The sequence below is a fragment of the Pelodiscus sinensis genome, chromosome 5 (genome assembly GCF_049634645.1).
Source record: "Pelodiscus sinensis isolate JC-2024 chromosome 5, ASM4963464v1, whole genome shotgun sequence".
In the NCBI taxonomy this organism is placed as follows: domain Eukaryota; kingdom Metazoa; phylum Chordata; order Testudines; family Trionychidae; genus Pelodiscus; species Pelodiscus sinensis.
The window spans coordinates 21,227,204-21,249,128 of record NC_134715.1 but is presented as its reverse complement, the minus strand read 5'-3'; the positions used below and the strand labels follow the sequence as shown (position 1 = coordinate 21,249,128).

At 47.3% G+C, this 21,925-nt stretch overlaps 1 protein-coding gene across 1 annotated transcript in view; it reads right to left on the bottom strand.

Annotated features, from left to right (window-relative positions):
- Window positions 1–234: 234 nt before the first annotated feature.
- The window catches only part of LOC142829501 (uncharacterized), an 83,253-nt gene continuing 61,562 nt past the window's right edge, over window positions 235–21,925 (bottom strand). The window contains exons 2-3 of the mRNA XM_075929183.1: window positions 1,251–1,593; window positions 235–864 (exon numbers count right to left, since the gene is read on the bottom strand). Coding sequence (XP_075785298.1) covers window positions 317–864; window positions 1,251–1,593 — 891 coding nt within the window. The 3' untranslated portion in view covers window positions 235–316. The remainder of the gene's footprint in view (window positions 865–1,250; window positions 1,594–21,925) is intronic.

Sequence of the window (21,925 nt, the reverse complement as noted above, 5' to 3'; positions counted from 1 at the left end):
CTGCCTGGGGACTGGGCCCTGGCCCCCAATAGAAGCTTCCCTCCACAACCCATCTCCTGACCCAGTTTGGACACATCACTTACACCAGGGTGTGTTTCAAAATAAAATGTTCTCTTTACTTATTTATAATTTTGTACATATTATCAAACAATGTGGCAAAATAACAAAAAAAAATTTCATTTTTGTTGATGCCAAACTATATACAATAAACAAACAGTTCCTTTAACCCTTTGTTTGTGCTTAATAAGTGGGGTGATGGGGGTGATTGAAACCTGGAGGGGGGAAGGGGACTGGAAACCTGGAGGGGGGAAGGGGATCAGGTTGAACGGGGCTTGGCAGATTTCCCTTTCCTGGCTGGGCCTCGTGTTTGGGGTGCTCCCCGGCTACGGGATCGGGTGATGCACCTGTCGGTTGGCTGGCTGCTGGGGGGCTCTTGGGACGTGGAAGCCTGGGGGAGAGGAGGGCCAGGGGGAGAGAGGGGCTGGGGAGCTGGGGGGGCTGGGGGAGAGGGAGGTCCAAGGGGGGAAAGGGCTGCTGTTGTGGAAGGGGGGTTTGGTGGGGTGGGGTCATGGGGTGCTGGAGGAGCAGGACCAGGCACAGCAGCAGGCAAGCCGCTGACCTCCCTCAGGGTGGCGTACAGCACCGTGCGCTGCAGGACCAGCTCATTCATGAGCCGATCACGCCACCGCTCCTCTGCCTCCGCCCTCTGTAGCAGGATGGCGTTCTGCTCCTGCACAGCCTCGACGTGCTGCCGGAGGATGTCGGCGTAGACACGCCTGTGTCTGCGGCTCCCATGTCTCCGAGGTGGAGATGGAGATGGAGGTGGGGCTGGGGTGCTGCGGCCCTCTTCCACGGCTGGTCCGGCTGTGGAGGAAAAGAAGAAGACACAATCAGTCCTATAAACTGGACTCTGTAGCACTTACAATACTAACAGGATGGTTTATTAGGAGATGAGCTTTCCAGGGCCAGACCCACTTCCTCAGATCAGAGTAACGCGGCTACATTTCTATCACAATCAGTCATGTGTGCAACAGCTGTCCAAAAGGGCATGCCCTCTCCCTTGAGACAGGGGAAGCAGACATTCTGAAGGTCACACTGTGTGTGTGTGTGTGTGTGTGTGTGTGTGTGTGTGTGTGTGTGTGTGTGACCTGGGCATCAGCCTGAGCATGACAGGTTTCCCTTGTGCATCACCCACTGTGCACCCACCTACCTCCCCCCCCCCGGGTGTGACACAAACTCACTGTACTCACCTGCTGCTTCCTCTCCCGCGCCAGATGACACCTGGGAGGCCTCAGAGGTCTGGGTGACTGGCTCCAGGGTGAGGGTCGCCGTCTCCTCGCTGTCCTCCTCCTCTGGGCCCATGTCCCCGTCTCCAGACTGCTGTAGCTCCCGCTCTGGAGCGTCCACCACCGGGTCTGCCAGTCCGGACTGCACGAACCTCCGTGGTGTGCGTGCTTCTGCACTGCCACCCAGGATCTGGTCCAGCTCTGGGTAGTAGGGGCAGTAGTGGGGGGCTGCCCCAGAACGGGAGCTCTCCTCCCCGGCTTTGGCGTAGCCCTGCCGCAGCTCCTTCACTTTGGAGCGCACCTGGTCCTGGGTGCGGGGATAGTGGCCCTTCTGGGCCAGGGCTTCAGCCATGCAGCCATAAATGTCGGCAATTCGCCGCCGGCTTTTGAGGGCCTGTAAGGCCTCCTCCTCTCCCCACAGCTCCAGCAGGCTCTTTATCTCTGCGCCGGACCAGGATGGTGCCCGGCGCTTGGAGCCCTTGGCTGGGTCCCCAGAAGGCTCGGTGGAAGGGCCAGGACGCTCTTGGGGCTGGGACATGCTGCAGCAAGGTCACCGTGTGCTCTGGCTCCTTGTCTGCAACAAGTGGCTGTGAGGGTGCGCCTGTCCCTTTAAGGAATGGCTGCAGCCAGGAACCACAGACATGCAACCCATGGCCCAGATTGTCCACCAGGGCTTGTTCCTGGAGGCCAATAATTTCGAAAGAAAGGGCTCCCCCCGTCCAGACTCACGTTCTTTCGACGGATCTCCCTCGAAAAAGGCGTTCTTCCTCGTGAAACAAGGTTTACCGCCGTCGAAAGAAAAGCCGCGTTCTTTCGATTTAATTTCGAAAGAACACGGCTTGAGTCTGGACGCAGGGGAAGTTCTTTCGAAAAAAGGCTACTTTTTTCGAAAGAACCCCTGAGTGTGGACACGGCCCAAATGGTGATGTCTAGATGGTGGTGGCATGTGAGTTCAGCTCCTGTAGAAGTTAGTTTTTAAGTTTTGTTCCTTGTGTTTGCATTTTTTTTATAGTTCAGTGCAAAGGAAAGAATCTTCCTCCCTTCCACACTTACCAGACCATTACACAGAAGCCATGTGCAAAGGAGCCCACAGGCAGTAGGAGCATTAGGTTCTGGAGTGCTCTTCCTCCCCGCCCCCCATCCCCTTTCTGTTCTGAAATGTGATTTGTCCTTTTCATATGTGTTCATTTTTTTTAATTGTATCCTTTGGTATATATGGTTGTGACAATTTTCTTCCACTATTTGATCTGAGGAAGTGGGTCTGGCCCACGAAAGCTCATCACCTAATAAACTATCTTGTTAGTCTTTATAGTGCTACATAGTCCTGTTTTTTGTTCCAGCTTTGGCTCCTTTTGGGAGCCAAAAGGAAGATAGAAAGGGGTGGAGTAGCACAAATCTGCATGTACTGTACACGGAAGGCTATGATATGTGTGGTCCTATAGTCGTCAGAGCAGTAGGTCTCTATTCTCCCTAGAATTTCAAGTCTCTGAGGGTGTGTCTACACTACAGCGCTAATTCGAACTAACTTAGTTTGAATTAGTTAATTTGAACTAAGCTAATTCGAACTAACGCATCCAGACTAAAAAACTAGTTCGAATTATCGTTTTGCTAATTCGAACTAGCATGTCCACATTAAGTGGACCCTGAACTGGGGTTAAGGATGGCCGGAAGCAGTGCCGGCAGGGCATCAGATGAGGACTTAGAGCATGGAGCTGCTGCCTCAGGCTAGCCGAGGGCTGTGCTTAAAGGGACCCGACCCCCACCCCAGACAGACAGTTCTCAGGGGTTCCCCGCTTGCAAAGCAGTCCTGGCTTGGAGTGCCCTGAGTGCCCACACTGGGCACATCACAGCACTCGGCCATCAGACCGGCTGCACTTGCCGCAGGCTGCCATCTGGGCAAGCCCGCAGAGCCAGCCCAGTCCTCCCCATCGGGGGCTCGTACCCCATTCCTCCCTCACCTCCTTCCACTTACCCCTCCCTAGCCCCCCTTCCTGATGTACAAAATATAGAAAATGTGTGGTCAAAAATAGAATTTCTCTTTATTGAACAAAACTCAGGGAGACTGGGAAAAGGAGGTGGGAGAGGGGAAGAGAGAGGGTGGGAGAGGGGAGGGCAACTAAAATGATCAGAGGTTTGGAACAGGTCCCATATGAAGAGAGGCTAAAGAGACTGGGACTTTTCAGTTTAGAAAAGAGGAGACGGAGGGGGGATAGGATAGAGGTCTATAAAAGCATGAGTGGGGTGGAGAGGGTGCATCAAGAAAAGTTCTTCATTAGTTCCCATAATAGAAGGACTAGAGGACACCAAAGGAAAAGAATGGGTAGTAGGCGTCAAACTAGTAACAGAAAGTTGTTCTTCACAAAGCAAAGAGTCAACCTGTGGAACTCCTTGCTGCAGGAGGCTGTGAAGGCTAGAACTGGAACAGAGTTTAAAGGGAAGTGAGATCAAGTGATGGAGGTTGGGTCCATGGAGTGGTATTAGCCAGGGGGTAGGAGTGGTGTCCCTGCCCAAGGTTTGTGGAAGGCTGGAGAGGGATGGCACGAGACAAATGGCTTGGTCACTGTCTTCGGTCCATCCCCTCCAGGGTCCCTAGGGTTGGCCGCTGTCGGCAGACAAGCTACTGGGCTAGATGGACCTTTGGTCTGACCCAGTACGGCCATTGTAAGCTCAGGGCTCAGGGTCGGGGGGTCTCAGTGGACCACCTTGATTTTCATGCACACCTGCTCCTGGGTGGCCAGGCTGGCAACTCTCCTGCCCTAGAAGGCCACTTTCCTGTGCCTAGTGCGGAGGTCGTGGACGAGGTCCACGATGTCCGCACTAGCCCAGACGGGTGCCCGCCTCTTGCGCTCCCGGGCAAGCTCCCGGGAGCCGCCAGCCTGGTCCCGGGAAGAGGGGGAGAGCTGGGGGGCATCGGGTGGCTGGCTCGAGCCGTGCCAGGTGCAGGGTCTGCTAGCTGGGTGCTGGCAGGCTTGCAACTGGCACGGGCACCGTAACCAGCCCATGCCCCTTTAAGGGGTCCGGGGCCGGGAGGGGGGTGTGACGGCGCGTTGGGGGTTCCCCGTCTCCTGCACCCCGAAATGGCACAAACAGACTGCACCAGCCGGTGGAATAGAGGAAGTTTATTGCCTCTCCAGGGTACAGCACAGCACAGATGTAATCTGGTCACAGAGCTGGGCTAGGATGCCTCAGGCCCCCTTGAGATGGGGGAGACTGGGCCCCTAAACTCCAGCCCCTGTCCCTAGGCTGTGTCCTCCATGCTCACAGACAGCAACTAACTAACCCTCTTCCAGCCCTGCCCCCCCAGCCAGGGCAGCATTCCACCTTCCTTTGTTCCTCTCCATAGGGGGTGTCTGGTTCAACAAGTTTGGCATTACCTTTGCATAGTGAGGTTTTCCCTGCTGGGTCTTGCTCCAGACAGCAGAGGTCACCACAGCCCAGCAAGTACCCCCACTATGTCACAGTTCTCCCCCCTCCGAGAGCGAACTGAGCAGGGTCACTCCGCTCGTGACCTAGGGAAGTTCGGGTCCTCTGCGTGGGAACTCGCCCTGGGGACATGGGTACTCCCCTTGACTCGGGCCGGCCGTGGCGAGGACCCACATGAGTTGGCTTCCCTCTGTCCACTCGCCACCCCACACCAGATTGACTGGCACAGGCCTGTCCTCGGGGGTCACACCCACCCTTCCACTGGCCTTGATCCCTGGCCAGGGTCTCTCGGGCCGGGGCCATGAGCCCAGCGAGCCTTCTCTGGACAGCCAGGGCGGCTTCCACCCCCGGTGCTCCATCCAGGGAGGTCTTCCCCTCCCATAGCTCTCTCAGCAAGCCCAGAGGGTCCTCTATCTGGGGTAGAGACCCCCAAGCCGCTTTCCTACTGTCTTGGGCCTTCCTGCCCCTCTGGCAGGAGTCACAGGACCGGCAGTACCGCTGCACGGCTGTAAAGATTCCCGGCCAATAGAAGTGCTGGAGCAGCCTCAGCCGGGTGCTCCGGATCCCCTGGTGGCCCCCAACGGGGACGTCGTGGGCCAAATACAGCAGCTTGAGGCGATACTTTCGGGGGACGACCAGCTGCCGCTGGACCCTCCATGCCCTCACCTTCCTGGGGGGAAGCCATTCCCGGAACAGGAGTCCACGCTCCCGGAGGAATCTCTCCTGGCCACCTCTCCCCCGGGGCTGAGCTGCACGGAGGCCAGCCTGGTCCCTCAGCCTCTGCAAGGAGGGGTCTGCCTGCACCTCAGCCTGGAATTCAGCTGCTGAGGCAGAGATCGGGACCTGTTCCCCACCTTTGCCTAGGTCCGGAGTCCCAGCCTGGCTGGACCCCGTGTCCACTGGGATGGGACCCTGAGGACGCTGCCAGGAGTCCTTCTCTGAACCCACGTTGTCAGCCCCCCGTTGGCTCTGGCTCCGGGTAGTGACTAGAGCCCGCTGGGATTCATGGGGCCACTCCTCTAGGTCATTCCCCATCAGCACCTCGGTGGGCAAGTGCGGGTGCACCCCCACTTCCTTGAGGCCTTCCTTCACCCCCCATTTCAGATGCACCCTGGCTACAGGCACCTTAAACGGGGACCTGTCTATGCCTTTCAGGGTCAGCTGGGTGTGGGGTAGTATCCGGTCTGGGGCCACTATATCGGATCGGGCCAGCGTCACCTCCGCCCCCGTGTCCCAGAAGCCCGTCACCTTCCTACCATCCACCTCCAGGGGTATGAGGCACTTGCTCCGCAGGGGCCGTCCTGCCCCCACCCGGTACACGGAGAAATCCGCCTCCTGAGAATCAGACCTCCCAGGGGAGGTGCACTGAGCATCCTTCCCCTTTCTCTGAGCTGAGGTTTGCCTGCCAGCCCCTGCCTCTGGGGCAGCCTGCCCTTCCTCCCGCCCCAGCCAGTTAACCCTGGAAGGTCCCTGGTCCTGGGACCTGGTGCACAGAGCCCTCTTGTGGCCTTTTTGCCCACAGCGATGGCAAGTTAGGCTTTGGGCTGTCTCTGTCCAGGCCCTGGCTGGTTCTCTGGGGCACAGACGACCTGTTCCTTGGTCTTGCCCCGTAGTTGACTCCCTCCGTCGTTCAGCCGAGAACCGGTCTCTGCGTGGTTCCCTTTCTCTCCGGGACTCCCGTTCACACCCGGACCGGCTCTCCGTGAACTCATCCCCCAGCCTCCCGGCCTCCTGGGGGTTCTCTGGTCTCCGGTCCTTGAGCCACAGCCTCAGTTTGGGTGGGCACGCTTCATAGAGCTGCTCCATCAGGACCAGCTTGAGCAGCTCCTCTGCGGTCTGGGCTCCGACTCCAGACACCCACTTGCGGCTGTATTGCGACAGGCGGGAGGCCAGATCCACATAGGTCTCCCGTGGCCCTTTCTGTACCCCCCGGAACTTCTTCCTGTACATCTCGGGGGTCAGCCCGAACTTGTGCAGCAGGGCCTCCTTGACTCGGTTGTAATCCCCTGGCTGTAGGTCCTCCAGCTGACTGAGCACTCTGGCCGCCTCCTGGCTCAGTGCGGGGATGAGCTCCTGCAGCCAGTCAGCTGGGGGAACCCGTTGCAGTCCACAGGCCCTCTCAAAGGCACTGAGGAACCTGTCTATGTCACCCATGTCCTTCAATTGGGCCACCACGAGCCTCTCCAAGCATCTGGCAGTCCTGGGACCCTGGGGCCCATCCGCACTTGGCGCAGCCGGTGCCCCGCCGGTTCTCCGCTCTGCCATGGCCAGCTCATGCTGTCGCTGCCTCTCTCGGTCCTGGCGGTCCCTTTCTCGATCTTGGCGCTCCTTCTCTCGGTCCTGGCGGTCCCTCTCTTGGTCCTCTGCTTCCAATTCCTTGATCCGCAGCTGGATCTCCAGCTGCCGCAGCTCCGCTGGGCTGGCCCCTGCCCTAGATGGGCTACGGCTTGCAGGCCTCCCGGGAGACGCTGTCTCATCTCTCTGGTGGGTTCCAGCGCTCCTCCCCCTCTCTGAGCCTGACACACTCTCGGGGAGGTCTGGCTGCTTCCCCTGGGGACAAGATCCTGGCCCTGTGGCTGGTCATTCTCTTCCAGCTGGGCAATCAGCTGGGCCTTGGTTGCTTTCTGCACAGGCAAGCCCCTCTCTCTGCACAGCCCCACCAGCTCTGCCTTCAAGAGTCGGGCGTAGGCCATCCGGCCGCTGGTCCCCTCGGTGCAGACTCACCAGTCTAGTGCTGCAGCGCCCCACAATTCCCAGGAACCGCTTCGCTCTTTCTCCAGCACGCCTGGCTCCAGGGCTCTTGCTTCTACAGCGCCTTGTCGTTCGCCGTTGGAAGCTCCATCCACGGGGTGCAGTGCATCCCGCTCCTGACACCAGTGTGACGGCGCGTTGGGGGTTCCCCGTCTCCTGCACCCCGAAATGGCACAAACAGACTGCACCAGCCAGTGCAATAGAGGAAGTTTATTGCCTCTCCAGGGTACAGCACAGCACAGATGTAATCTGGTCACAGAGCTGGGCTAGGATGCCTCAGGCCCCCTTGAGATGGGGGAGACTGGGCCCCTAAACTCCAGCCCCTGTCCCTAGGCTGTGTCCTCCATGCTTACAGACAGCAACTAACTAACCCTCTTCCAGCCTTGCCCCCCCAGCCAGGGCAGCATTCCACATTCCTTTGTTCCTCTCCATGGGGGGGTGTCTGGTTCAACAAGTTTGGCATTACCTTTGCATAGTGAGGTTTTCCCTGCTGGGTCTTGCTCCAGACAGCAGAGGTCACCACAGCCCAGCAAGTACCCCCACTACGTCACAGGGGGCAATAGAGTTTCCCTGGTGTTGGCTACAGTGGCCACCAGGGAAAGCTGGGGAGGGCTAGCCTCCCACTAGTTCGAATTAAGGGGCTACTCCCCCCTTAATTCGAACTAGTAAGTTCGAACTAGGCTTAGTCCTCGTAGAATGAGGTTTACCTAGTTCGAACTAAGCGCTCCGCTAGTTCGAATTAAGTTCGAACTAGCGGAGCGCTAGTGTAGCGCCTATCAAAGTTAATTCGAACTAACATCCGTTAGTTCGAATTAACTTTGTAGTGTAGACATACCCTCAGTTGGCAGAAGTGCCTAGTGGGTCAAGTCTATGGGTTGGTGGCAGGCTTTTCTGCTCCACTGTGTTTCAACCCAGGGTCTTGGGACTGGCAGTTCAGGTGTGTGCGGCCTGGGCAGGGTGTCACCAAGCCCTCTCCCCTGGTCACTTCCTAGTATACCCCCTGCCTCTCCAGAGGCCCAATGATTGGGGGCTGACTAATGACTTGCAATGTGAATTGAACTGAAAAGGGTCCAGAGGCTCTTGTCTGTCACTCACAAGTTGGCACTTGGCTCTTTCTCCAGCAGCTCTACACTGAGCTCTGCTGCAGGGAGCATGGGCCTCCTGTTGTAGTCCTAAGGAGGAATCAGTATAGTTCTGCTCCCATGCCCTGACTACCCTGACTGAGTTATGCTGAATCCTTTTCAGTGCCATCTCTACTGCAAGCCCACCCAACAGATATGGCTGGGCAAGGCCACCTCTTTTCCTCAGTGTGGGGTTTGTACACCCCATCACAGGGGTGTAGGGATAACCTGAAGGGAGGAAGCATCCAGCAAGTTCATTAGAATCTCGACAGTAGCACTAAAGGCAGAGAACAAAATCATCCAGTGTCCAAAAAATACTGACAATCGTTAGTAGAGCATGAATATTTCATTAATCTTCAAGCAGAGTGGCCCAATTAAAAAGAAACTGGTTTGAGATGTGTAATTTAGAATTGATTTCCCACAATTTGTCCCCTTTGAAGATTCTAAAGCAGAGAAGTGCAAGAAAAGGAGTATTGAGTATAGGCCCATGAAGGAATGGTTACAGGGCACAGAACCCTGAAGAGATGATTGTATAGACTGCTGCATGTACATTTATACCTTGTAGAGCTTATGCTAGTAGGAATAAGTCTAAATAATCAAACATTGCTCCATAATTGTAACAACTAAGTACAGTTGGATCAATTAAATCAATGTTAAATATTACCTTTGTAAAGCACCGTGTTTCCAGTGTCTAACTACGGAGAAATCATTGACATTGAGTGAACAGATACATATGATTCTCTATAATTACACTTCACTATCCAAGGGTAGTCTTTGTGATTAGTATAAGCAGAGCAGCATGCAATCAGTTTAATGTTTTATAATTAAAAAAAGATCATCATGGGATATGATGCATACTAATAGAACACAGCCTTCCTGTTATCCTCTCATTTACATTTAATGACCACTGTCCCTTTAAATGATGGGACGTTCCCATCCTTTGCGAATGGGTGTCCTTTGATGAGGTTCTGCTTAATTAGCAGTCAGGGAGAAATAGTGTTGTTTAACAACTTCAGACACTGCAGTACATAGATCAAGGCCCAATCTAATTCACAGCTAAAGAGAATGAGAATTTTGTCATTGACTTGAAGGCCTGAACCCTTATTTGTGTTGCTCTTTTAGAGTGTGTCTACACAGCAAAGTTATTTCAAAATAATGGCCATTATTCCGAAATAAATGTCAGCGTCTACACAGAAATTCCATTATTTCAAAATAATTTCGGAATAACGGACATCTTATTCCAACTTCTGTAAACCTCACTCTACGAAGAATAGCACCTATTCTGAAATAGCTATTTCAAAATAAGGCGTGTGTAGATACTCCACTTTTGCTATTTCTAAATAGCCCCTCACCAGGGACATTTTAAGTTATTCTTCCTGGGGCTCTAAATCAAGATAGCATGTCTGCATTAGGGAAGCCTACCGCAGATTAATTTTGAGGCTTCTTCCGAAATAACTGTGCAGTGTAGATGTAGCCTGTGCAGTGTACATATAGCCTTAGTGAGCTGGACAGGTATAGCATAAGATACTTTAAATGTCTATGGATAATGAGACCATCCACATTTATGTTACAAAGAGTAAAGAATATTGACAAGAAAAAAAAATGCTTTAGAACCACGCTCTACCTGACATAGGGTGATGAAGAAGCTTTCTCTTTGTGCAGGCAATTCCATATGTGTCCACTGCAAAGTCCTTGCACCCTGCTCTAAACAATCTGGTCATAGTCAAAATACTGGACTGAACTAATCCAGTGAGGAAACGTCCATATTCCTATGTCCCTATGTGTTTCAGTTTAGATATAATGCAGGATCCAAAAAGAGAAAATGATTGAGTGAAAATTTTATGGGTAGTCTTATGCTTGAGTTCAGACAAGATGACCACAGGTCCTTTCCGGCCTTAGAATCCATGAATATATACCAACTGACTGTTATAGCCTATTCTTTTATGATCAGGATAAATGTAAATAGTTGTTTATATATATATATATATATATATATATATATATATATATATATATATATATATATATATAAAGAACCCTTATATATGATAACTCTTAGCAGGTGGCTTTACATGATTAATTTTAGTAAACACTGCCTATCAACTTTCAAGAACCAGAAGAGTAAACTGAAATTTTTCATTGGAAAAATTTCTGTTTAAAACAGCTTCTAAAGTGGATGCCATTAAAATCTTGACATTTACCGCTCCATGGTATTTAACTTTTATCGTCTTATTTGTAATATTTCCAATATTTTGAATGGGAAATACCATGATAACTTTAGCAACTCTGCACAGCGAATGTCAACATTTAATGGTGCCCTCTTTATTCTACAGTAGGAGTGATGTAGCTGTCAGCTGTGGGGATGTGCAGTTCTGTTATCTGAAACAGAAATGGCCATGCTGAAGATATTATTCACATAAAACAATTTTAAAGTGGCAGCCAGGGACCCTCTTGGAAGTGTCACTCCACTGTTAACTCACTCTGCCATGCCTAGATACTGCCAGCATGGGAGACATGACACAAAGGCACTCAAATATTATGGCAATGGCCTCAGCATAAGAGTTAGATATGTAGGCATGCCATAATGCAGCATCTTGGTACTCCAGACATTAAGGTTGGAACATCTGTCATATGTTTCTTTGTTCTGCTCATACACAAACTCTTAATTGATGTGAATATTACCCCTTCGTTTTTAATGTCAATGTCAATGTTTTTCACTTGTTTTTTATAAGAACAGCTTCCAATGACACTGTAAAGATTCAGCCTCTGACACTGTGCTGAAAAATATGCCTGATATATGGAATAAGCTCACTTTTAAACAAACAGCTACAACATGGATTCCCTGCACATGTGAGTAGAGGGGACTCTACAATAGGCTTTTTTTGGGCAGCCCACATGAAGGTCAGCAGAATTCTAGTCCTTGCTCTCTGGGAATTGAAGCTAGCTCTTCTTCTCTATTCCCTTTGGGGTGCCTGGTGTCTCCAACATGGGATAGCAAAGGAGGGGAAGAGTCAGAGCTGTAGTTCTCCCTGCCTTAGGCACCAGCCACAAAAGTGCAGCAGTGGATGTGCTGCTAAGCACACTCAAAAACATGCCACTAGCATGCACTTTCCCTTGGGGCAGAGACCTACTCCGCACAATCAGGTTTTTACTTATTGGGGGCCAAATACTGGCCCACTATTCTGCAGGAGTACATGTTGTAGAAAATCCCTGCCTCTAATGTTATGCAGCTCTGCCTGACTCCGACCAGTCATGAACAATTCAGGGGTGGCGCATGGCCAGTCGGAGGGGACGAAACGGCAAAACCACTTGGAAAACTGCAAAACCACTTGGGAGGTCATGCAAGTGAGCTCCCCACTTCCTCCTCTTTCTCTGTGCAGAGTGTCTGGTTTAGTACAGGCTTGGTGCAGCAACCTCAGGGTTGGCACCACAGAGAGAAGATCAATAGCAAGATCTTTAAAACAACAACAAAACCCAAACTCAAACGCATATTCTCTTTCTTCTGGAGGGAAGGGAATCTTTGCTGTAATAAACACTGGGTCTCTCTTAGCTGAAAGTTCTGAATGCAAACTCCATTTCAGAACCCTGAAACTGAGAGTCAGCTTCTAAGACTTCCTGCCCCAGCATCCTGCTGAGAGCTATATTAGTTCAGCACAAGGCTACTCCCCCCACCCAGTGATATACCCTGGGAACAGAGCTATGGGTTGCACACCCTGTATATGATTCAGGCGTGAGCAGCCATGGAGCCAGCCTGAGCCAGATTCTCCTCTCACTAACACAGGTGCAAATCAGGAGCAACTCCACTGAAGTCAGCTGTGTTATCTCAGTGTCAAAGGGATCAGAATCCATCTCTATTTCATCAAAATTGCAATAACGCGCCACATGCAAGGAGCATGGCCAAGCCAGGAAGTTTTGGCAGGACTCTGTACTGCAGAGTAAGAAGGGCTAGAAATTGGCTCTAAACATTTAATCCTAAAATGTAATCTGATTACTTTTAAACACTGCTTCCTTTTCAATTATTTTTCACAGCAGGCATCTCCATCATTTCTATCTGGAACATGAGCAATGCTATTATGTTATCAGGCCTGGCCACAGTAACCCTGTGCAACTCGCTTGCAGAATGCTTTGTTCAAGGCAGGGACCAAGATTTTTTCCATGTGCAACACCTAGCAAAGGGACCCTGATAGTGACTGAGGCCTTTAGGTCAGAGGTTCGCAAACTGTGGTCTGCCTCAGGACTCCTCGTCGCTTTTGTGGTCTGGTGGACACTTGCAGTCTGTGAGCTCCATTCAGGTAGTCTGCAGATACCTCCCTCTACGGCACCTAGGCAACCATACATGAGAGAATGAAGGCTGTTCACCCAATTAGTGGCTCGCAAGTGTGGCCCCACGAATTAAGTGCTTAGATCCTGGACTTTCACATGTACGATGTGGTGGTAGTCGTGGGAGGAATGGGAGTGAGAAGTGTCTGGGGAGGGGGAATTTGGGACATGTCAGGTTTCAGTAGCCAGAGAAAGAAGTGATTTTCCCCAGATCCAGGGTTGTGGCTGCTGAGGAAAGATGACCTTCCAGCCCAGACTCAACTCTGTAAATTTGAGAACCACTGGTCTAGGTGCTACTGTAATATACAAAACAACAATAGCGCAATTTCTGATGCTGCAAAAGTAATCAGATTTGTGCGCAGGATACTCTTTCCCATGCATTTTAATTGATGTCATGATATGGCAAGTGTTCTTGTGGACAGTGCTGAAAACACTTTTGCAAATTGTAGGTGCATTTCCTTGGAAGCCTTGGATGCTCAGCACATCTGGAAATCAGGCCATTTTAAAAATGGCTAAATATGAGTGAAGTTGCTTTACTTTTGACACCCAAGATTGAAAGTATTAGGTCTCAGTTCTGATTCTGAGAATAATTCTGATTCTTCCCTCTTGCAAAACTCTTTAGATCTATGCCTTAAAAGCTCTGTAAACACTAAGTAGCATTATTGTAATAGTATGCACAATATAATTTCACATGCACAATAAATAATAGGAAGTTCTAGACTAAAGCAATACTATTAATCAGTGCAGTCAACGAGACGCCAATGATATCAAAACAATGGAGAGTGCATATCATTGCATAAAATTCCATTAGAAGGAGTGGATCATGAAGATAATCTTTATTGGAATTTTCTGCTCCATAATACTGTTTTTTTTTTTTTTTTACAGTTGACATAGTAAAATGGTGCATAAACAGGTGAGAGAAACCTTAGCTATGGAATGCACATCTCGATTCAGAACTATAAAATATGTATATTAAGAAAACAAAATAGCAAACCTTATAAACATTCAGTGTAAGTAAGATGTCTTTTTTAATTTTACAACTATTGAGCTGCAGACACTCACCTGAATTAATTCACTCAAATCTTTCTTGTTTCATCTACACTGAAAGTGGTCACATTTGGATTATGCATACTGCAAAAAGAGAAAGAGAAATTATTTTTAAGTGTAATTACTGGACTTATCTTTGTTTTTAAGTAAATTGCAGTTTAATTTTTACTGGGAAGTGCTTAGTTCCAATTCCCCATGCCCACACTCAGTACTGTAATCCAATTGTTTTCAACTGTCTTTTCCCAGTGAACCCCAGCATCTAATCAGGACTACTTTTGGTAATAATATTGGGACAAAGGAACATAACCCCACATGGCCATAGCCCATCATATTTCCAGGACTGTCAGAATAGGAGTTGAAAATAGCTGCATCCTGTAGTGAATATTTATTGCTGTGGTATTTGTAAAGTACATCAAGCGCTAGTTGTCACTGACAATTGGTGTACAAAGGGTGGTGTGTCAATAACATGCAACAGAAAAAATTTTGGGAGGGGAGGTGCTACCTATAAGAGGGATTCAGGGGGAAGTGCTTCCCTCCCATAGGAAGGGGAGCGATCTGTCACTGCAAAGCAAACTGGAATTTTAAGGGCGCCACCACCGGTAGGAGGTACTTCTTATTCTCATTGCTTAGCCTGTCTCCCAGAATACATCAGTCTACACTAGCTACAGGTTAAAGTTCTGAGGAAAGACACTACTTGGTTTATCTAATTTCCCTAACCCTTTCTTAGGCACACAAAGAAAACACAGACTGCAAATGTGTCACTTACAATCACAGACAGTTTTAAAATGAGAAGTCAACGAGATGAAGGTCTGCTCCCAATGCTGGTCTGACTCCCTTCACACACCTACCCAAACTAGTGGAATGTTAGGTGTGCGAGAGAGGCGCAAGGGAGAGGTTGGGGATTGAAAGTACAGAGAATGATATGAGACATCCTTCAATGTGTACACATACATATAGCTCAGACAGAGCAGTGGGGAGTGCCCAGAGGATCCAAGACTTACCTCTTCCCATGGGGAGACAACTGTGTCTCATTAGATTTAATGGCATAGATGCATATTTATTGATATTCAATCCAAATGATAAATTAGTGTATGAATCTTATCTTACTTTTAAAATAAATGCAGCAGCATTAAAAAAAAAATCACAACCAGAGATGTAGCAAGGTACGAGGGAAGTATATTACACATGTAGATGAGCACCAAGCCAATACAAAATAACAGGTGAATGGACTGGAAAGCATAAGAAATTCCCAGGATTTTATTTCTTTTATCATTGCACGTAAAAATAAACCGAAGTGTAATTACAGGTATTGCACTGTGATCACACTATACTTACACTGGGGTTATGCTCTATTATACCATAATTAGCACTAATTCACATAATTGCAAGTTTAACTATATAATTTAACTACTTCTTCCCCTTGCCCCCTTGGTGTCGTACTTAAATACTCACCATTGTAATTATACTCAAGCTACACTTTGATACTTGTACGGCTACCTGGGTTATGATTTTTATTGTAATTTCCATGTAACTGCAGTATAATTATAGCCCTGTATCATAAAGCATCGTTGTATTTTTAACTCTTATGATGCATGCATACTCTCAGATCATCACTGTGCACCTAGTCGTCTCGAAGACCCAACCATTAATTTGTCATGGCATCATCCCATTGGGAAACAGGAAAACACGGCTCCATGTGTTTTCTGCATGATTTCAATTTCCCATTCATGCATGTCTGTCTCTCTTCCTCTGAATGCTTTGTAGTCACTCCTAACTATTGCAACAGCACAGTATGAACCTTCAGCATGGCCTTTGATGCTGATATTCAGGGTGGCTTTACACGTAATGAAAAATCCATCTTAACAATTATTGGAGGGCAACAGCTATTTTAAATGAAAATAAGAATGGCCATACTGGGTCAGACCAAAGGTCCATCAAGCCCAGTATCCTTCTTCCAACAGTGGCCAATGCCAATTGCCCCAGATGGAGTGAACAGAACAGGTAATAATCAAGTGATCCCTCTCCTGTCATCCATTTCCACCCCTGACAAACAGAGACTGTAGACACCGTTCCTACCCATTCTGGCTAATAAGTATTGATGGACCTAACCTCCATGAATTTATCTAGTTCTTTTTTGAACCCTGTTAAAGTCCTGGTCTTCACAACATCCGCTGGCAAGCAGTTTCACAGGTTGATTGTGCACTGCGTGAAGAAGTTCTTTTTGTTTGTCTTAAACCTTGTACTTATTCATTTCATTTGGTGACCCCCTAGTTCTTATATTGTGGGAACAAGTAAATCACTTTTTCTTATTCACTTTTTCCATACCTGTCATGATTTTTTTGACCTCTATCATATCTCCCCCTTAGTCTCCTCTTTTCTAAGATAAAAAGTCCCAGGCCTAATCTCTCTTCATACGTTCTCTGCAAAGAAATTTGTTGGATGTTCTCTGCAAAGAAGTTTTGTTGCTGATCTGCAATTTATCTCTGAGAGCCTAATTAAGTTCTAAAATGAACATGTATGAACTTTCTCCCTCTGTCTCTAGTTTCCTGAATGTACCAGGAGAAGAATAACCAAAAACCTGAATCTCTGAAGCAACAGTACAGAACACCTCAGAATCTGGAATTTTCTTTTTGCAATCTGTTTAAATTTTCAGTTAGCTTAGAGAGATCAGGGCAACTGTGAAATATAATGCAAGAACTCGGCACAGGAGTGAGTGTGACATGATTCCAGTAGGTGTTTGTAGCTGAGAGGAGATGGGGGAAGGAGACTTGGCAGATATCTGTTTCAGAACTTCCCCTGATTAAGACAACAACAGGGGTCGCTTAGTTCCCAGAAAAATACCCCCTCTTATCTTCTTTCAAATTTTTAATTATTATTCATAAAATGAGGCTGTAATGGGTTGAGTGTCCCTTTCAGTCCCACTGAGACACTGGGCCTCATAGCTGACTGCACCCCTGGAGTTTGCATTACTTTTTTATGTGCTTCTGTTTTTTATGGAGTGCTAAAAGGCTTAATTACATTTTACTACCTTATTCTGCTTGCTTGCGCATATCTTCATTAGTCAGGCACGCAACATTTTCTTCTCCAAAATGAGGATATGTCATTTTAATATTTATTTAGTATTTTGGAAAGTGGGGGGTTGTTGTAGGCATTGGCAAGGGCCAGTGTGGGTGCACTGGCAAGGGCCAGTGTTTGCACTGATGTGGATCTGTCGAAAATAAACCATTTTTTGACAGATCCTGTAAACCTCATTTTTTGAGGAATACAGGATCTGTTGAAAAAGGCTTTATTTTCGACAAATCTGCATCTAGACTGCCATTTTTTTCGAAAAAAACTGTTTAAAAAAAGTGGCGGCCATGTTTATACTAATGAAGTGCGGGATATTTAAATCCCTGCTTCATTAGCAATTTCAATGTGCTTGATTTACATCCTTCTGTCGACAGAGGGATGCAGTCTAGACATAGCCCCAGCAAGCCCACCACCCAGTTTACATCCCTTGAGCTTTCAAGAGGAATTGAATACTGCTCTAGTGTGCAGCTCCTTCAATACGGCCTACCTCGCCCTGATTGACTGCGTCCCTTGTAACCACTCTAGCCTGCGCCGAGAACTTCTCTATAGACTCTCTGGGCAGGGTGTGGCAGAAACACAAGGTCTCCAGTGGGGGGGTCCTGGCTCACCCTATCACAGGAGTATTTCAGAAGCAAATAGGATCTGCAGAGATGGAATTCTGTGGCTCCTCCAGATCATACTCCATAACACTCCTGCAAAATCAGAGGCATCTGACTGTGCTGGTGAAAAGTTGCACTGAAACCCTAGTGCCAGATGTTTCCAATAGCAATTTCCATTAGGACTATTCAGAGTATGGAACTACTCCATGTAACAGGCTGGCAGAATTTAGCCTTTTGTGTAAAATACTTTACTGCATTTTAAGTGTTCCACAAAAATGACTCTTTGTATGAGGTTATGATAGTCTCCCTGCTTGTTTGTAACCATGTGCACTGTGTTTCATTCAATTTAAAGTGACTTCTACACCCTGTTGTATGATCATATTATACTTTAAAGAGACACCACTAACAAGTACATATTTCTAGCTGAAAATTTTCTACTTATTACAGTTAGCAGTAGCCTCTAAGTGTACTGTCATGGAAAAAGGATAAGTGATTTACATCCCCCCTTGTGTAATTTGTTTATAGTTTTGTTGATCAGTACACTTGAAAAGAGTGTTTAACTGGAACAGCTGAAAGAGAACTGAAATTGAAACCAAGTACTTGTCTATATGATGAGTGACTCCACAGCAAACTAAGATCTGAATCTACAGTACAATTTTTTTGTATAGCAATATCCTGTGTAGACATTTCTCTGGAGCAATGTAAGTCTCAGAGTGTGGCTTGGCTCCAGAAGAACTAACATAAGCTGAACTTCATTTGCATAATTAATTAGGGGCCACTTTTGCACAAAAAGTAGCTGTGTAGATGGCAAAATGGCCCTTAATAAATTATGCAAATGAAGCATGGCAATATGCTAATCTGTGCTTCATTTGCATCAGCTTTTGCGCAAGAAGGAAGCAGTATAGATGTAGCCTAGGAGTGTCCATGTGGAATAGTCTGGTGTGGCAAGCAGCTGAGCTGTGGATTCACAGTAATGCTCAGTAATTTGATGCTCAGTAATTTGCTGTGTAACCATGGCCTGAAAGCAGAGGTAAAAGTAAATGGGTGCGCCCTGGTGCGTAGCTCCAGAAAGAGCTGGCTGAGCTGTGGCAAAAGCCAGCTGGAAATTATTTAGAGCTGGCAGAGACCCAGGTTGCAATAGCCTAGAACCTGTAAGAAATTTTAAGTTACTTTCACCACTGCCTAAAAGTGAATCAGTGGCATAGCGAGAAGGAGTAGGAGGGGCAGTTGCCCCTGGGTGCCATGCTAGGGCAAGTGCAGGGAGAACGGTGTGGGTAGGTCTGATGCGGCTGTGGCTGCTGTAGCAGGGCCGGGTGATCCCATTCTCCCTGAGCTTGCCTTAGCATGGCACCTGGGGGCAACTGCCCCCCTCTCTGTCCTCCTTTCAATACACAATAGGTACTTGTGCACACAAAGAGAAATGAGACAACGGCAGGGGTGGGTCTGAGCCTATTGTGGGGGACTCCTCTCAGTCTTGTATTAAAGACCCTTCAAAATATAAGCTTCATTAAAGGATTTTTTTAAACAAAACCAAACTGTATTACTAGTTTAACAAATTTTATGTATCTGCAGTATGACTCAACAAGCAAAGTGGTCACGCTAATAGGAAAAATGACTTGTGGATTTAGAAACATAAGTATTTCTTCATGAAATCACTTAACAAGGAAATATTGTGACAAATTTTCTAATTTTTTATTCCAGCTGCACTCTCCCTCCCCCATTTTTAAATCTTTGTTTTGATGATACTTCAAAGATTTGTATGCTTTCTTTAGCCCTGTTATGTCAGAATGAAGTTTGGATTTTCTGAAGCACAGACTTCTTGCATTGCTTATGAGCTAAGGCCCCGGTATTGCAAATACTTACATAAGTATAATTATACCACTGTGAATAGTTCTGTCAACTCAATGGCCAAATCCAGTGGCAGGAATTCTTGACCTACTGCCACAAATGGGTTAAACATCAGGTATTACAATAACTCACTATTATGCTGCAGTTCCACTCACCCAAGTCATCACGCAACTCTTTGTATATGATCTTTATCAGAATGAGTCTTACCTCTAAATCAGTTGCCACTGAGTACAGGGGAGGGCAATTTTAATGGCAGTATAGCCAAAATAATTAGATTACATAGACAGTTATCCTAGTTGGCTTGAGAAGAGTTGCCTTTAGCTCCAACACATAATAACTTCAACAAATAAATAATTTAAAAATAAAAGGGAAAAGAAAGAATAAGGAAAATTGTACACATTTCCTCCTTGAGAACCTCAGATTCAAATTAACTGCATGTGGTCAATTAGGAAAGAAAAGTAACTTTCTCTTCTTACACTGTGTTTCTTAAAAGATTTATTATAAATCAAAGGAATTGCAATGGGTTCTTTTTTAATTTATAATTTAAAGCTAAACTCCATCGTATGCTTAAAGTTCAGAGGCCATTTTCCCCTACAAGAGGGCAACAGAGCAACCAAAGCACTCCAACAATTCAGTTTTCTATTAAATCTCCATTATATTGGATTTTAATAAGTAAAAGAAAAGAATAAAAGTTAAAAGAAAGAAAAGATCAGAGCAAAGAACAGAAAGGAGGAGGCATTGAAAGAGGAGAGATGGGAGGAGAAAGGAGAGCAATACTTTCCTATCAGTCACTTTTCCTGCTCACCTCCTTGCTTTCCTTTGGGGTCTGAGTCATGACTCTTAAATATTTGGGACTGGCAGAGTCAGGTGTAACTGACTACCCAAGGCAGAGGAAAATTGGGCCCTTATTGGGGCAAGTGACACTCATTTTCAATTGTTACTAATATCAAAGGCCTGATCTCATATACAAGAAAGATCCCTCTAACAACTCTAGCAGTGTAGAGGAGCGTTAATTTAAATGGAATCAAACCCAACATCAGTGCAAATTTCTTTTTACCTCTTAGCCCCATTTTCTAACCAGTCTACAACTGACATGACATCAGCTTATATCACTCTTTATGTCCCCATTGGTCCAGAGTTTCTGGGATATTTGCATTCACTGAATTAGATTTGAATTTGCATCTAGGAGCCAAATTAATCTTCAATGTAACTTCACTTTTGTCAGTGGAGTCACACCAGGAATTAATTTAGTTCATTTTGTTTCAAGTTTTATTTACTGTGTAAAGACGAATGTATTATTGTTAGGTACAAAATCCCATTTGCTCAAACTGCATGATCTGTGTTCTGTGTGCCTGAGTTATCATAGTTATTATTTCACACATGCTCTGATACTTTTGGATTATCACTTAATTAACTGGATATAAATAGAGAGAACAATTGGTGTAAGTCCCACCGGAGAAAACACTTGACTTTATGATGGATCCCAAAAGAAGCCCTGGAAACTGCTCAGAAAAGAGACAGCCACCTGCTTTGGATCTGACATGAGTAGATGGACAGAGGCTTTTAGTCTCTTTCAGGAAACTACCCTACATGGCAGGATATTAAAAACAGCAGCTGTGGTGTCAGTGTGGTTCTTTGGAGTACTTTCAAACCTTATTCCCACTCCTCGGAACTGGGCCATTGCAGAGAGTAGCGATTAATTTGAACATCAAGTAAGTGTGCTGTACATACATTGTCTTCTTTTCCTTTTATAATTTTCCCAATAAGAATACATATTTACAAGTATGGTATGGTAAAATATAGGGTATAGTTATTCTACGTTTTCCCACAGGAATGACTTTCAAATGTGCTGGATTTGGATCATGAAACAGAGGGGATACTGACTTAGTCTGGTATTCTTTTTTCCCCCATTAAAAAGGCTAAATACTTTTCGGACTTTTATAGTTGCCTTGCCCATTGTGTAGACATTTACACTACAAGTGTAAAAGGATGTAAATCCCTCTTCTAATTTTAAACCCAGTTTGCATTCATGTATATGTCTAAACAAAATGCAACTGCAGGGCCAGATTAACTGGGGTGGGGGCTGCCCAGGGTGCCAACCTATGGGGGGCACCTAATTGCAGCCGTAAAGGGCACCGCACAGGGCCCCTTACAGCTGCAATCAAGCGCTGCGTGGCCCCCGCCCCCGGGTACATGGTGCCCCTTGCAGCCCGGGGGCGGGGGTCGTGCAGCACCTGATTACAGCTGTAAGGGGCACCATGCACTCGAGGGGCGAGGGCCGTGCATGCGCCGCGCATCCGCTGCCTGGGGCGCAAGAATGGCTCAAGCCAGCATTGTGCAGCTGTAATCCCTCTGGAAGTGAGCATTTCACATTCCCCCTCTGCTTCTATTCCCAGAGAATGAACCTCATCGGATTTCTTTAGTTCAAGACATAGGAGCTCTTCAGGAAGTTACTTCAGTT